The sequence below is a fragment of the Centroberyx affinis genome, unplaced genomic scaffold (assembly GCF_046629955.1).
Source record: "Centroberyx affinis isolate AG114_WGS23_722 - 3 ecotype Tasmania unplaced genomic scaffold, CSIRO-AGI_Caff_v1 ptg003079l_1, whole genome shotgun sequence".
Classification (NCBI taxonomy): Eukaryota; Metazoa; Chordata; class Actinopteri; order Beryciformes; family Berycidae; genus Centroberyx; species Centroberyx affinis.
The window spans coordinates 59,447-77,477 of record NW_027281162.1 but is presented as its reverse complement, the minus strand read 5'-3'; the positions used below and the strand labels follow the sequence as shown (position 1 = coordinate 77,477).

The window sequence follows — 18,031 nt, the reverse complement described above, 5'->3', positions numbered from 1 at the left end:
TTACCCTTTTTATATGAGTAATTGAAGCTCGTAAGCAAGGGCTCTTTTAGGACATTGAAAAATGTTTGATAAACCTCCACTGGTATCCCGTCCAAGCCTGGAGTTTTACCTTTTGGAAAGGATATAATTGCATCATGTAGTTCGTCCTGTGTAATGAGCCCCTCACATAATTCTTTTTGATAATTTGTTAATTTGACATTGTTTTCTGGAAAGTAGTCGTTCTTAAGATTTTCCTTAACTGGCATTGGAGGTGATTCAGGTGCAAACGTGTTTAAAGTATTTTGCCTCCTCTTTCAGAATGTCCTCAGGTGAGACATGGACTGTCCCATCCTCTGTGATCAATTTCTGTATATTCTTTTTTGAAGTATTATTTTTTTGCAAGTTTAGGAAGAACTTTGTACATTTTTCACCATTTTTCATCCAGTTTGCTTCGCTTTTATAGTACATGATACTTGAGCGTTCCTTTGTCAATTCTTCCCATTTTTTTTCTTTTTGTTTTTTCTCCATTAGAATTTGGGTTTCTATACCACCATTTTCACTATGATCTAGCCTAGATGTTAGTTCCTCTATTTCCGCTACAAGTTGCTTCTCTTTTGCCCTAAACTGTTTTTGTTTTATAGAGGATTGTTGTATTGAGTGTCCTCTAAAGGCACACTTAAATGTATCCCATACAATATGTGGGTCAGCTGTTCCTTCGTTATGCCTAAAGAAATCTGTTATGAAATCACTTGTCTTTTTTATATAGGCTTCGTCATTTAGCAGGCTTTGATTTAGCTTCCAGTAGCCTCTCCCACGTGGAAAATCAGTCATAGTGATGTAAAGGCCAATTAGGTGATGGTCAGATAGCATCCTACCATCTATTGCCACCTTTTTAACTTTCGGCACCAAGGAGAATGGTACAAGAAAGTAGTCCAATCGGCTAGCTTGATTGAGCCTCCTCCAGGTGAATCTGACTACTTCTGGATTTTTAAGTCTCCAGATATCAACCAAATCTAATGAATCCATAATATGTTTTATTTCCTTGAGCACTTGAGGGTGATAATTTGTATTGTGATTTCCTTTGCGGTCTTTTGAGGTCTGTAGTACTGTATTGTAGTCTCCAACCAAGATAATTGGATCCTTTATATCCTGCACTGCCATTAGGTTATCGTAGATGTTGATAAAAAAAAAACAGGGTCATCATTATTTGGACCATACAGATTAATAAGACACATCTGTTGATTGTCCAGTTTCACCTTCATCATAATCCATCTTCCTTGTGGATCTATTTTATGGTCTTGCACATCATAATCAGATTCTTTCTTAAACATAATCATCACCCCTTTTGAATTTTTTTGTCCATGACAATAGAATATTTCTCCACCCCATTCTTTTCTCCATGTAATTTCATCTATTGGGGTGGAGTGGGTTTCTTGTAAACAGTAAATATTGTAGTCTTTTTCTTTCAGCCATGTAAAGATTGATCTTCTTGTTTTACCATCAGCTAAACCATTACAGTTGTAACTTGCTATACCAATTTCCTCAGTCACCATAATAAAGCATCAATTTTAGCTCTTATACATATATGATGGATATTAGAATTCTTGCCTATGATTATAAAATCAAAATGCACCATACAGATCAAGCTACTATCCATAGCTGTTCATCAGTTGTGACCAGTAACTACCTGTCCTCCTTAGTCCTTCCCCTGTATGTCCCTCCCTTATTCCTGGGAAAAGCCTGTTACCCCCCCAAAACCAGAACCCATCATTTCGTCCCACCATTTCCAGTCAAAAAGTGCATGACACTCCGCCTGTCCCATACTAGGGCTTATACATGAGCAATTTGAAAGAAAGAAAAAAGTAATAATAATAATAAATAAAAAACAAACAAACAAAAAGCACACACCAAAAAAGGGGGAAAAAATAAATATAGATAGATGGAGAGAGAGAAAGAGAGAGAGAGAGAAAGAAAGAGAGAGAGAGAGAGAGAGAGGATCTTGTTTGTTCTTTTCATTCATTGCAGGGCAATCTACAGTACTCACAACCACGTAGTAATCTTGGAATCTCTGAAGAGCTCATTCATCATTCAAGAGCTCACATCGTTTATGTAAAGTTTGTCCATAACCAGCCTCACTTTCCGGCCCTGTGCCCGATGTTCTTTCAGGATTGGGTAAAGCACACGTCGCTTTTCCATAATCTCTCCCGGGAATTGTTCGTTAATTGAAAAAGATGTTCCTTTCAGTTCCCGACCCCTCTCCATTAACATGATCACGTGTCACATTAACATGTTCACGTGTCACATTAACATGTTCACGTGTCACATTAACATGTTCACGTGTCACATTAACATGATCACATGTTCAAGTCAGCTCACATGACATCATGGTGCTTTCAGATCCAGATCCAGATCCAGATGTAAATGGATTCAAACCAGATTCAGTGTGATTTCCTGTTTACACTGGAGATGGACTGACAAGGAGATCTGTCTGCCTCCCTGTCTGTCTCCCTGTCTGTCTACCTGTCTGCCTCCCTGACTGTCTCCCTGTCTGTCTCCCTGACTGTCTCCCTGTCTGTCTCCCTGTCTGTCTACCTGTCTGCTTCCCTGACTGTCTTCCTGTCTGTCTCCCTGTCTGTCTCCCTGTCTGTCTCCCTGTCTGTCTACCTGTCTGCCTCCCTGTCTGTCTCCCTGACTGTCTCCCTGTCTGTCTCCCTGTCTGTCTCCCTGTCTGTCTACCTGTCTGCCTCCCTGTCTGTCTCCCTGTCTGTCTACCTGTCTCCCTGTCTGTCTACCTGTCTGTCTATCTGTCTGTCTCCCTGACTGTCTCCCTATCTTTCTGCCTGTCTGTCTCCCTGTCTGTCTCTCCCAGGTAGACAGACCTCTCCAGGCCGTCTGGTACTCTGGTGTATTCCAGGTGAGCCTGGTAGAACTGGCTGTGGTACTGCGGGTTTGAACGGACGTACTGCAGGTATTCTGGAGTCCCGGGACAGAGAACGTTATCCGCCAGGAGAACCGAGCCGCTGGCCAGCAGGCCGCACTCCTGCAGGAGGGGGAGGAGTTACAGAGTTAGAGCAGGAGGGGGAGGAGTCACAGAGTTACAGCAGGAGGGGGAGGAGTCAGAGTTACAGCAGGAGGGGGAGGAGTCAGAGTTACAGCAGGAGGGGGAGGAGTCAATTACGCCATGCCAACTGTGGTGTGAGCGCAGGTTTAGAGCTAGCTAGATGAGTCAGGGTCAGAGGTCAGAGTTCGTTACCTCCAGCAGTTTGATGTCAGGAAGGTATCGGTCTTTCCAGTGATCCAGGAAAACAAAGTCAAATGTCTGGATCCCAAACATGTCGGCCATCTTGGGAATCAAGTCACCTGACGCTCCTTCAACCAGACAGACCTGACAGGAATGACAACAATAACAAAATCTCCTGTCAACAATTACTAAAAAAAAAAAAAATTGCTCAATAACTTTATTGACAATGACAACAATAACAAATAATCCTCAGAATAATTATGCACTTTATTTTTCCAGGGAGCCCCATCTTGACTCATATACATCCCAGTACAACACAGTCTTCTACTGGTTTCTACTGGAGCTGACTGGTACAACACAGTCTTCTACTGGTTTCTACTGATGATGACACACAGCTATACGTATGTTCCCACAAAGGCCAGTGAGCCCACCAGCTTAGTTCTACTCGCTTTGCTTTACAGATATCAAGTGTTTGATGCCCCAAGTTTCAGAATACAGCAGAATGCTTCTGCCTTATTAGTTCTATTTTAGATTCTCTATTGCCAGTAAATTTTAGAATTGAGTTTAAGGTTTTACTGCTCACCTTCGAGACTCGTGCTGGATTAGCACCAAGCTACATCTGACCTTTCACTCCCTTCGCAGCCTGAGATCCTTGGACAGGACACACCATTCCAAAATCTCTAAGGCTCTATCCTTTATCCATTCTTATTCACATTATATATAAATGTTGTTTTTCAACAGTGCATTGTAATGTCTGTTTTTATGCCGATGATACCATCCTGCCTACTAGATCACAGTCTGCCTTTGATGCTCTCTCATCAATCTCAAACTTGTTTTAAATTGTCCTTATTCACAAGGATTCTTGACTAATACTGCTGGTCCTGGTCTCCACCCTAACCTCATATACTAAGTGCTATCCAAATTGAACTTATGCAATTATACAAATACTTTGGAATATGGCTATAAAGTTTCAGACCAACTTACCAGATAAATAACCTATACTGTTTTCACGGAACTCCCATGTCCCTGTCTGTTGACCTCTGACCTCTGACCTTGTCTTGCAGTCCGGCATGCTGGATGACCTGTCTCGCCACGCTGGCATACTGAGGGTTCATCTCCACCGTGATCAGCCTGGTTGCCGGGGGCAACAGCCTGGCGATGCGGACGGTAGAGTAACCGCAGTAAGTTCCCAACTCCAACACCGTGGATGGAGATGTTTCCATGACGACCGAGTCCAAGATGGCTCCTGGGAGAGAGTCAGGTAGAACAGATGTTTGATGATGTATCTGTGTTAATAATAATACTTTGAACAATCAAAAAAACTTGAAACTTGTTTGTGTGTGTGCGTGTGTGTGTGTGTGTACCTTTCTCATCTCCCACATTCATGGCCCACTCAGTGTGTTTACAGAAGAGGTCGATGGATGAAATCACGCTGTCTGGGTTTCCTCTGGAAGCGTTTCTCTGGACGGCCTGCAGGAGGCGCTGCAACACAGATTCACTGTCATGTTTATCCATTCATTTCCTCTGCAGTTCCTCTGAGACCTTTCTCTTCTTCTAACTCAAATATTAGAAGTCAAAAATTCGAACAGGGAAAGAGAGAGAAAGAGACAAGACATACATAGGAGAGAGATAGACAGGAGAGAGACACAGAGAGAGAGAGAGACAGAGAGAGAGAGAGAGGGAGAGACAGAGAGAGAGAGACAGAGAGAGAGAGAGAGAGAGAGAGAGAGAGAGAGAGAGTGTAATGTGTAACCCTTGTTACCAGCAAACATTAATTCCTTCACATAGTTTATTGATCCTCACTCTGCGATGGAGGCTCTGGGTTCAGGAGCTGAACACACAGCAACCAAGTTCCTCTGTCCAGGCACTGACTCTCTCACACACACACACACACACACACACACACACACACCTAGACTGATATTCATCGGGGCGCTAGCAAGCAATGACTCACTAATTCGATTAAAAACAAAATTATTTAACTCTACCCACTTCCTGAAGAATATAAACCCAACAGCAGTCCCAGGAGCATCTTATTTTGCTCGATTTTTATCATGATAAAGCCAAGGGGCAAAAAGACTGAGACGTCTGAAGCAGGCCCAGAAGTCTCGGACATGCCGGACCCGGAAAACCCGGATACCGATGACTAAAGCGAGGACGAACCCTCGAACAAGACTGTGCTCGCTCCCATCGCTGCATTAAGCACGGAGGTGAACCGGATCAAATCGGACGTCTGTGATACGATAGAAAACCGCATTACGGAAGTGTCTGCTGCCATTAGAGGTGAGATTTCATCCCTAAATCAAAGTATCCAGAAGTCTATTTCAGAACTGAAAAACAAATCAGCCGTACATGACGCCACTTCAAAAGAGTTAGAGACCAAACCAGTCCGACGCCCTCTCTACACTTCAGACCGCAGTGGATCGTTTGACAGCAGAGGTAAAACAACTGGATGAAAAATGTGAAGACCTTGAGGCACGTTCAAGAAGAAACAATATTAGGATCATGGGAATACCGGAGGGAAAAGAAGGACCAAAGACTAGAGACTTCATCTCCCAACTCCTAGCCGAAGCGCTGTCTCTGGAGGAGAAACCTCTGATAGACCGAGCACACAGAATCAATTGCCAGAGACCCAAACCAGAAGACCCACCCCGACCTTTCATCTTGAGATTACATTATTATCACATTTGCGAGGAGATTTTACAGAGGGCCATGGAAAAGAAAAACCTGAAATTAAAAATACACATATTTCCAGACTTTCCCCCCTCTGTGGTCAAACGGAGAGCAGCATTCACCAAAGTCAGAGAGATGCTGTGAGGAAGACCAGACGTCAGATATGGGCTGGTGTACCCAGCCAGACTGATGGTGACGCATGGAAATGTGAAAATGTCATTCACTGACCCAAAGGAAGCTCAGAATTATGCCGAAGAACAGTTTGGACAGCCGCGGTAGAAAGGGACACACTGGCTGGCTAAATAATATAGACTATCAACCCCAAAGTCTCACGGCTGAGTGGACAGACTGCCTACGCCGACATCCATATCCTATCCTGAGGAGTGATGGGCGGACGCGGACTCGTCGGTCGGGTGCCATTGGAACAGTGAACTCATTTTTTTTTCTTTCTTTTTTCTTTTTTCCTTTCCTCCTATCTGCCAAGAGAATGTTCCATCTCTGACTGACTAGATTAAACATATGTTGGAACTGAATACAGGAGGTGAACCGATCCAATCGGTGTATTGTTTATTAGCCTGCTGGTTTAATTTTTTCTCAAACTGCGTTGGCTTTTTCAAGTTCTTAAGGTATGCTCCGCTTTCCTTTGTTATCATAACCTAGCGGCTGGCCAGATAGCCTATCGTGGCTTTTTCACCACTCCGTTGCCCATGATGCCATCTGAGTAAAACCCTGTTCACATCCAATGCAAGGAAATTTCATATTGGGACTGTGAGTTGTATTTGAATTGTTCCAATTGTTCCAGAGACAAGTTATTTGTTTAGAGGAGAAATAGTAGTTTTAGTAGTAGGTTAACAGTAACAGCTCAGGGAAGTAATAGATTTTAGTTAGATACATTATCGTTTGTTTATTTGTTCATTATTATTATTATTTGAACACTTCCTGAAGTACATTCGTGCCATACTTGTTTGTTTTGGTTTTTGGTTTTTGCTTGTACAGGTTATTGCTCTAGGGAGTTTAAGGGAGTATATAGAACTTGGGGGTCTAGGAGGGAGGAAGGGAGGGGACTCAGCCATCATACTACTTTAGAATCACTACTTGAAGGTTGGCTAATTAAAACAGATCTTTACTTTGCACCTTTTTTTGATGCCAACACAAGATGATCTGAATACAGAGGAACAGAGGAGAGGTCTGACTCTAGCCAGCTGGAATGTACGCGGTCTGAATAATCCGATTAAAAGAGGGAACGTTTTTGCTCATCTTAAGTCACTATCACCATATAAATTTTTTTTAAAGGAAACTCATTTGAAAAATGATTCTCATACCAGACTAAGGTGTAAATGGATAGGAAATATATACCACTCATCATTCCCTGCTAAAGCAAGGGGTACAGCAATTATGATAAGGAAAGGCATTCCCTTCATTCACAGAGCCACAATATCTGATAAAGAAGGTCGGTTTTTGATTGTAACCGGGGAAATATATTCTACACCTCTCACCTTATTGAACATATATGCACCCAATGTAGACAATCCTAATTAATGACAACTCAGAGACCTCTCCTTCTATACTTTGGGAGGCATTCAAAGCCTTTCTTAGAGGCTGTGTTATTTCATTTGAAGCGTCTAGAAGGAAGAAGAATAAAGCCAGATTACTTGAAATAGACCAGCAAATTAACCTGCTAGACAAAGAGAATGCCCGAACACCTTCTAATGAATTACATAAAAAAATATCATCCCTAAAATATGAATATAACAAGATAATCTCAGCAAAAGTTAGTAAGGCATTTTTATACACCAAACAGAAATATTTCGAATTTAGTGACAAACCACATAGACTTTTAGCGCAGCAACTCAGAAAACAGGAACATGATCGCACGACTCACAAAATTAAATCTGACAAAGGTGAGGTTTTGACGAAACCCAAAGACATTAGTGACCAATTTCTCTAATTTTACAGAAACCTGTATACATCCAAAAATAATACAGACTACACTGTTATGCAAGATTTCATAGATAAATGCAACCTTAGACGAAGAAGAGTCAGCTCAGCTGGACTGAAATTTCTGTTGAAAAAATTCAAAGGGCCATCACTTCACTTAAAAGCAATAAAGCCCCTGGCCCTGATGGCCTCCCAGGTGAGCTGTATAAAAAATTTAACGAAATTCTCTGTCCATATTTACATAAGATGTTCACTCAAGCCCACACTGATGGTGTCCTACCTCCTACACTAACAGAAGCAGTCATTACAATGATATATAAAAAGGGTAAGGACCCAGAAGAAGTGGGCTCGTATTGTCCCATGTCCTTGTTAAACCAAGATGGAAAAGTGTTTTCCAAAGTCCTGGCTAACAGATTGAGCCCCCTTTTAGATAAACTAATACACTCAGACCAGACTGGTTTTATACCAAACAGAAATTCTTTTTTCAATCTTAGACGATTGTTCAACATCATGTACTCTACTGACAGACTGAGAGAAGAACTAGCCATTCTGTCACTCGATAGGCATTCGACCACGTCGAATGGCCCTATCTGTTTGAAATCTTAAAAAGGTTTAAATTTGGGGAAACATTCATTTCAATGGTCAGGCTCCTCTATAACAACCCTTGTGCACAAATCCTCACAAATCAAACAATGTCCCCCCGTTTTAATCAAACCTCTTGCTGAGAGTATCCGCTCAGACCCTCTAATTCGCGGTTATGACACAGAAAAATCTATAAATAAGATATAATTATACGCTGATGATGTACTGTTATATATTACTCAGCCACAAGTTACTATTCCAAAGATACTAGAAAAGATCAATTCATTTTGGACCTTCTCTGGATATAGAATAAATTGGAGTAAAAGCAAGCTAATGCCCATACGTGTACAGGATAATTCTTGGTTACAGAACCTCCCTTTTAGCGTATCTCCAGAGAAATTTACATATTTAGGAATTCAGACTACAAAATGCCACACCTCTTTATTCAAGGCGAATTTCCCTCCATTATTGTCTAAATTACAGTCAAATATACAGTTTTGGAAGACCCTTCCAATATCATTACTTGGCAGAATTAACGCTATTAAAATTGTATTTTTGCCCCAATTGTTGTACTTATTTCAGAATATCCCAGTGTTTCTTGCCAAATGCTTCTTTAAACAATTGGACTCAATTGTAACCCCTTTTTTTATGGGACTACAAAACACATAGAATTGGCAAGAAACACCTCTGCAAATCTAGAGGGGAAGGGGGCTTGGCATTCCCAATTTTTTTATCATATTATTGGGCTTCCAACATTAGGATTATGACATACTGGCTAGATGACACAGCAACTCCACCAGTCTGGCTTGAAATGGAACGGGAGGCATGTCAACCTTACTCGATAGGTGCCATCCTTCTGTCACCTTACACCATTGAAAAATCTTTATATAATTGCAATGTAGCGATTCACAGTACCCTGCGCATTTGGAAACAAATTAGATCACACTTTAATCTGGCATCCATATCTTATGCTCTACCTATTGCTAGAAACCCTACTTTTGCACCATCTACCATAAAACTTTAATTAATAGCCCGAGCTTTTATTATTACATTACATTTTATTATTTTTTTTATTACACTGAACTCAACCGGCCTATATTTGGGACAGGCGTCTATATGGGACAGGCCTTTAATTCCTTTCGCACAAAACTCTTGCTCAGTAAAGATGGGAAATACTATCAAATTGTTTATTTAAACCATTATGAATCCATATGAATGAATTCATAAAAAAAAAAAATAAAAATAAAAAAAAAAAAACTTTTTTGCACTCTATGCATTACCTCATAGCACTACCTTGTAGCACTCCCTCGTAGCACCTTTGTCCTGTTGGACCAGAACTTAGCTCTATAGCACTTACTCTCGTTGTTCTCTCCTATCTAGAAACTTGCTTGTGTTGTGTGCAAATCTCATGTGTAAATCGCTTTGGATAAAAGCGTCTGCCAAATGTGAAATTGTAATTGTAATTGAATCGTCTTGCTTTTTGCCTCTAATTTCATGTCAAGCCATTTCTTTTTTTATTTCTGTGATGGTGCCCTAACAACAAATCACTATAGACCTATAATATTCCTATAATACTCCGATACGGACTTAGGGTGTCTGTGATACTCACTAGTGAGTTTATAGTGACCATATCATGGTATTTTTTGTCTTCTGTAGTATCACTATAATATTCCTATAGGGAATTATAGATTTGTTGGGATATTTATTTAGTATTCATTTAAAATGTAGTATAGGAATACTAGGCCTATAGTTGATTCTCGTATGGGAACGCACAACAGACGGCACTGCATTAACAGCACAATTTTTTTTTTTCCCATTCCTTGGCTTTAGCAGGGCCTTTGATTCCACTATTGAATTATATTAAATATTATATGCTTTGGTTGACTTATTTCTGATAGTAGGACTTCGGTCTCAGAGCCGGTAGACTTCTCCTTAGTCTTCCGTGTCATTTTTATGAATGAAGCTTCCCGACACATGGGCCAGACCCCTAACCTTATATGGCATTATTGGGGCGTCAATTATGCAGCGTGCCCCGTATCAAAATACCGGTAGCCGACCTTAGAAAGGATAAAAGCCGAAAAAAGATCAACGGAGAAATGTCTTGCTGCTGCTTCTCCTGAGTTTTGTTCAGCAAATTTGAAACTGACAGCTTGACCTTGGGTTAACCAGCTATCATGGGGAGTGCGCAACAGTGAATGTGGCCTCTCCTCCAATCATTCCAACGCCTCAAACGCTCAATTTACCCAGTGACCTAAGTGTGCAAGTGCCGATTCATTCAGTCCCTTATGTGGACCGTTTTAACTATGCCAAATGGTTGTGTCTTGTTTGCATCTCTGTCTTAGAAACTTTGTATTGTCAGATAAGTCTCTTGTCATATTTACTGCTAGGTTACACTCTAAAAAAGAAACACCTAGCAACTTTGGAACTATCAGGAACAGATTTTTGTTGTTTCTTTTACTCTTGATTTCTGGTATACAGCCAAATCCTGGCCCTGGTATTGCTATTTGTAACACACCTACTGAATTTAAGGATAGGACTGGGCTAGGTATAATCCATCTGAATATTCGGAGTTTGCCAGTAAAGATTGATATGCTGCGCATTTGGGCAAAATCAACTAACGCAGATGTCATTGTTCTGTCTGAAACATGGCTCAGTAAATCTTACTCTGATAAAGCCATCTCCATTAAAGGCTACAATGTATTTAGGGCCGACTGTCCCAGGAAAGGGGGTGGGGTTGCAATTTATTGCAAATCCAAATTTAATGTAAATGTCTTGCTGTCCAAATCACTCAGTAAACAGTTTGAGTTCCTGGCCATAAATCTTGAGGTGTCAAACAGGTTTTCTGTAACTGTTGTGGGCTGCTATAGACCCCCATCAGCTATTGCTGAGGCCCTAACCTCCTTGACTCAGTTGTTAGCTGACCTGAATTATAATGAAATAATCTTAACCGGTGATTTAAATTGGGATTGGCTAAATTCTAAATCTGATACCTTCAAAGATGTCTCACTAAATCTTACATAGTTCATTGAGAACCCCACACACCTCAATTTAAAATTCCCTGATAAATCATCTTTAATTGACTTGTTCTTGACTAATGCTCCACACAAGTACTCTATGTCAGGTGTTTTTGCAAATGATATAAGTGACCACTGTGTGATTGCTGCAGTCAGAAATGCCAAAGTCCCTAAAACCAAACCCCGTATTTTGATAAAACGTAATATGAGGGCCTTTGTTGAACAGGGGTTCTTCCATGATCTGTATAATTTTAATTGGGGACGTATTGAATTAATTAATGACGTGGAGACTGCATGGAAATTCTTCTCTGAAGGTTTTTCTTCTCTGGTTGATAAACATGCTCCCCTCAAAAGATATAAGGTTAAAGGGAGGGATAATCCATGGTTCACGCCTGATTTAGCCGATCTACTGCATAATAGAAACCTTGCTTGGGCTAAGGCTAGGAAGACCAGGTCCGAGGCAGATAGGCTCATCTTTAGGCAACTCAGAAATGGTTTTACCTTTCTTATCAAAAAAGCCAAGTCTGATTTTTATGTCTCTGCAACAACCAAAAATTTAAATGACCCTAAAAAATTTTGGAAAGTGATCAAATCTATTTCAGCCACAGATAATCATAGTGAACTCCCACCCTGTATTGTTAATGATGCCACTACTGTAACTGGTAGGGCTTCTATGCTTGATTGTTTTAATAAGCATTTTATTGCCTCTGGCTCCCTATTCTCCAGGTCTTCTCCCCCGATTGCCGCACCTGCCCTTAATCTTGTGCCTTCTACTCCAGATGATGGTCACATGTCTGTTGGTCAACCTTCCTTTAGTTTTAGGTTGTTCTCAGTGGAAGAGGTCTGTAGAGCTCTCCTCTCTCTGGACATAACTAAATCTGCAGGCCCAGATCGTTTAGAACCTTATTTTTTAAAGTTAGCTGCTGATTTTATTGCTAGACCCCTCCAATGTCTTTTTAACCTCACTATTACTACAAATTGTATTACTGAAATTTGGAAGGTTGCTTATGTTCTACCCCTTTTAAAAGGGGGGGACCCTACCTGCTTGAATAATTATCGACCCATATCCAAGTTGTCCATTTTGTCAACGGTCCTCGAAGGTCTAGTTAATGATCAGTTGAAGGATTTCCTCCATACTAACAATATTCTCTCCCCATTTCAATCCAGCTTCAGGAAACAACACAGCACTATCACAGCCTCCCTCAAATTCACCAATGATATAATAGACTCGCTGGATCGCAAACAAATTTGTACAGCCCTCTTTGTTGATCTTTCTAAGGCCTTTGACACAGTGGACCACTCCATTTTGAAGCAACGATTGCTTGATATTGGTTTGTCTGAGCAGGCCGTTGGCTGGTTTGATAGAAAGCAATGTGTTTATTTTAAAGGCAACTCATCCACACTGCTAAATGTTTCTACTGGCGTGCCCCAGGGCTCAGTTCTGGGCCCACTTCTGTTTGTTATTTATGTGGACACGTTGGGCAGAAATGTCCCTAATGCCAAACTTCATTTTTATGCCGATGATACAGTCATATACTGCTGTGGCTCCACCCTTGTTGAGGCCCTTGGCAAGTTACAGATCGCTTTTAACCTTGTGGAACGTCAGCTCATTGAGCTAAAACTTGTTTTAAATGCTGCCAAAACTAAATTGATCATTTTCTCCAATGGCAGGAAAGTACCTGAGTCCCCTCCCAGCATTTTATCATTACAAGGGTGTGAGATTGAACTTGTGACCTGTTACAAGTATCTTGGCATTTTAATTGATGATCGGCTTTCTTTCAAATCTCACATAGAAAACCTGGTAAAAAGATTAGGGTTGAAACTGGGATTCTTTTTTCGTCACAGGTCTTGTTTTTCTTTTGCTGCCAGGAAAAAGTTGGTTGCTGCCACCTTTCTCCCTGTGCTTGACTACGGCGACATTTTATACATGAATGCCCCTGCGAATTGTCTGCGATCTCTGTATTCTGTGTATCACGGTGCCTTAAGGTTCATCACGGGTTGTAGAGCCCTCACTCACCACTGCACCTTATATGCTCGAGTTGAGTGGCCCTCTTTGGCGACGCGCCGCCTTACGCACTGGTACACTTTTATTTACAAAGCAATCCTAGGTCTACTCCCCCACTACTTATGTGATTACATTTCTAAAAACCACAGCAATTACTGTTTACGTTCCAATGATTTGTACTTATTAAACGTGCCAACGGTTCGTTTTGAATTTGGGAAGCACTGTTTTAAGTACTCTGGACCTGCTGCCTGGAACTCACTGCAGAACACATTGAATCTGAAGGAACTCATCACTCTTGGAACTTTTAAAAACCGTATGAGAGATTTTGTAGCAGCTACATATCGCACTTGTTGTTGTTTTAATGTAAATTCTTAATCCTGTTGCTTATATCTAGCATGAATTTTATTTATTTTGTTGTGTGAGTTGGTGTTGTTTGTTTTTAATTTTTTCTTAGGCTGCTGTCTTGGCCAGGCTTCCCTTGAAAAAGAGGTCATTGTATCTCAACGGGATCGACCTGGTTAAATAAAGGTTAAATAAAATAAAAAATAAAAAATGGATATATATGCTCATGTATATGTATTTATGTCAACATGCTCAAATAAAAAACATTTGACAGAGACTGATATTCATCTTGATGCTTTGGCAATATTGTCTGTGAATTTTCATGCCAATAAAGCACATTGAATTTAATTGAATTTAATTGAATTTAATTGAGAGAGAGAGAGAGGGAGAGAGAGACACGAGAGAGACAGAGAGAGAGAGAGAGACAGGAGAAAGAGAGAGACGGGAGAAAGAGAGAGAGACACGAGAGAGAGAGAGAGCGAGAGAGAGAGAGATGGGAGAAAGAGAGAGAGACAGAAGAGAGCGAGAGACAGGAGAGAGAGGGAGAAACAGGATAGAGAGAGAGAGAGAGAGAGAGAGACAGGAGAAAGAGACAGACAGACACAGAGACAGACAGGATGGGAGCAGAAAGGTCACCTGGGGTCGTGAGGTCCGGGTCAGGAGGTCGAGGGTTCGCTCCACCAGGAAGTCGTGCCACAGTAAAGCCAGGCGGGCGTTCGACCGCACCGACCAGGGAACCAGCCAGCGGCACAAAACGTACAGACCGACCGGTACCGCCAACACCGTGACCAGCATGCTGAGGCAGAGAGACACAGAGATAACATTAGAAACATACTGAGAGAGAGGGAGAGAGAGAGAGAGGGGGAGAGAGAGAGAGCTAACAGAAATATACTGAGAGAGAGACAGAGCTAACATTAGAAACATACTGAGAGAGAGAGAGAGAGAGAGAGAGAGAGAGAGAGAGAGAGATCTAACAGAAATATACTGAGAGAGAGAGACAGAGCTAACATTAGAAACATACTGAGAGAGAGAGAGAGATAGAGAGAGAGAGCTAACAGAAATATACTGAGAGAGACAGAGCTAACATTAGAAACATACTGAGAGAGAGAGTGGCATCATGCAAGCCAGGAGGTTCAGATAGTTAGCTTGACACCATTGGCTGTAGTATAATTCTGTGCTGCTATTCCTCCTCTGACCAGAGGGGGCAGAAGAGTCAAAACACGAACAGAATCCTGACAGAATTCATCATCAGTCCAGTTTGCTGGATGCGGTCGGACCGAAGGGCTTTAAGCTGCGAATGCAGCCATCGTATCAACAGAATGTCAGCAGATCCAAGAGGAGCCACGCCTTGGAATGACTCTCAGCCAATCACAATGCAGGGGTGGGACTAACTGTTAATTAAGGCTCTATGGATCAGTGTCGTCGCTCTGTTCTCCACTTCTGGGCACTTGGTGAAAGTGTGCAGCAGGAAGTTTGACTGCTGAGTTTGACCCAGCAGAGATGCTTCTACAAAATTCAACATGGCGGCTGCTAGACTCTTAGTCTTGTTTTATTGGCATTGAAACTTTTGAAAGGGTTTGGGTTTCAATGTAATTTCCACAGATGCTCTCCCAAGTGCCAGCGTTGAACCAAATGCAGAAGAAGAGCTGAGCAGAGAGACAGAAGAAAAGCAGAGGAGAAAGAGAAGGGATTTTAATATAATTTAATTAGAGAGAGCAGAGGAGAGGGAAGTGATGCAGGGTGACGAGGTGATTCTAAAAAAATGAGTTTTCAACCTGTGATGGAGACAGACAGACAGACAGACAGACAGACAGAGGACAGACAGACAGACAGACAGACAGACAGACAGAGGACAGACATCCCTGTCATTGAACACCAGGGCATTCCCCACATCACAGCAAATGAAAGGCCAACATATTCTGCCAGACTTTTGCAGAGAAGTGTAGATTGCCACATGCACAACCTCAGCACCCATGTCCATTACCATCATCTTCTATTGGCAATGTCCACTTCAAACCAAAAGATGTCAGGAACATCTTGCGCAACCTGGATCCAGGAAAAGCATCGGGGCCTGATGAAATTCCAACAAGAGTCCTCAAAGAATGCGCCGCAGAACACATGTCTAGTGTCTGATTCGCTCGTGTGTTTTTCAAGCTGAGAAACGTTGCAAAGCTCAGGCCCATTGTGTCTCAAGCGGAGATGGAAATGTTAATTCATGCTTTTATATTGTCCCGTCTTGATTATTGTAACTCCCTTTTCACCTGCCTCAGCAAAACATCCCTGGATCGTTTACAAGTGGTCCAAAATGCTGCTGCTAAACTCTTGACCAGGTCCTCCAAAAGGTCTCATCTGACACCAATTCTGATTGCTCTTCACTGGCTCCCCATCAAATTCAGAATCCAATTCAAAGTTCTTGTGATCGTCTATAGAGCTCTGCAGCCCTATGTGACCAGCAGGTCTCTAAGGTCCTCTGATCAGGGTTTGCTGGTTGTTCCTCGATCTAGGCTAAAAACTAAAGGAGACTTTGCTTTTGAGGTTGTGGCTCCTAAACTTTGGAACTCTCTCCTTCTGGACTTAAAATCTGTGGACACTGTGGACACCTTTAAAAAGCAGCTCAAGACCCATTTGTTTAGACTTGCCTTTGTATAATTTTCTATTTACTTTTGTTTTTATGGTGTTTTCTTTGTTTTTTTGTCTGTTTTTATTGTGCTTTATGTCTGTTTATGCTTTATTTCCTCTGTGAAGCACTTTGTGACGTCTCTGCTCTCGAAAGGTGCTGTATAAATAAAGTTACTTACTTTCTCTCTGGTCAGTCTTCATCACCATGCCCCATCAATGCATCAGTACCTCAGGGATCCATTCTCGGCCCATTATTATTCTCCATCTTCATAGATGATGTTGTGGAACAATGTGAGAACAACATGTTTCTTTAGACGGATGATTCCACCATCTTCACACCCAGAACACCATCAAATGGGCCTGAGGTGGCAGCAAGTGTAAGGCAATGATCCTGTTCCTATCCAGAAAGAGGAATCCATCTTGTCCTGATCTCTTCTTTGGGAGCACTAAAATCAAGCTCATTGAGCAGATGGAAGTTCTAGGACTGTGCATTGACAGAAAACTCCAGTGGACCAGCCATCTGTCTAACATCTGCAAACGTGCTGGACAACGTCTTGGAGCATTGCGGAAGTCGGCCAACAAGCTTGATCCTAGAGGCAGAGCCAATGTCTACAAAACCCAGGTCAGGAGCATCATGGAGTACTCCTGCCTTGCCTGGATGAATGCCTCTCAAACCACTCTTAGGCAGCTAGATATCATCCAGAATAAGGCACTAAAGATCATTGGTGTGGATGAGGACTATGCTGAGCCATCGCAGAACAGTTGCTGCAACAACTGTTCTTTTCAAGATGCACACTCCCAACTGTCCAGCAGACCTGAAAGCACCGCTACCCTCAGCTCATGTCCCAGGTTGAACCACCACACCATGCCTTGTCACTCCCCAGAGCTAACACCAAATGCCTTGACAGGAGTTTTCTCCGCTTTGCTGTAACAACATGGAACAGCCTTCCCCTCGCTGTTGTCAGAGACATTACATCAAGTAGTGTTCATGCCTTCAAGAAGAAGACTGAACAAACACCTCCTCAGCACGAGACTGCAATCCTAAAGCTCAAGGACTTTCAAACATACACAAATCAGCCCCATATATATTCCTGAGTAGTTGCAGATCAGTGATAGGCTCTCTGAATGGTATTCACCAAGCTTGTATCTGTAAAAGCATAATAAAAAAAAAAAGAAGACAGACAGACAGACAGACAGACAGACTTACCTTCCAGTAGCACCAGTACCAGTTCCAGTAGTAGCAGTACCAGTACGGTACAGTAGTACTGGTATTGTAGTATCAGTAGGATTAGCAGTGAGGGTTCCAGTCGTAGCAACAGTCTTAGTTTCCTCTGTTCAACACAGAGAACACTCCTCCTCCTCCTCTTGATTTCTCTCTCTCTCTCTGTCTCTCTCTCTTGTTTTCCCTCTTCTGTTCTTCTTTCCCTCTCTCTGATGTGAGCTAAAGGAATGTGCAGCATGAGGTCAAATTGCTGAGGTTGGCACACTCAGTACACACACACACACACACACACACACACAGAGCTGATCACCAGCTAGTTTTAATCCTACTTCAGCCAATCATGTTAATAATCCCCTTCTCTCTGTCTGCATCTGCATCTGCCTGCCTGTCTGTCTGTCTGCCTGTCTGTCTGTCTG

At 41.9% G+C, this 18,031-nt stretch overlaps 1 protein-coding gene across 1 annotated transcript; it reads right to left on the bottom strand.

Moving 5' to 3' along the window:
- Positions 1 to 2,779: 2,779 nt before the first annotated feature.
- On the bottom strand, positions 2,780 to 14,569 carry LOC139659378 (catechol O-methyltransferase A-like). The gene is made up of 5 exons (XM_071537628.1): positions 14,411 to 14,569; positions 4,585 to 4,702; positions 4,273 to 4,466; positions 3,233 to 3,364; positions 2,780 to 3,019 (listed from the first exon to the last, which is right to left on the bottom strand). Exons 1-5 carry the CDS (start codon positions 14,567 to 14,569, stop codon positions 2,780 to 2,782), a joined length of 843 nt encoding a protein of 280 aa, XP_071393729.1.
- Between the last annotated feature and the right edge of the window lie 3,462 nt (positions 14,570 to 18,031).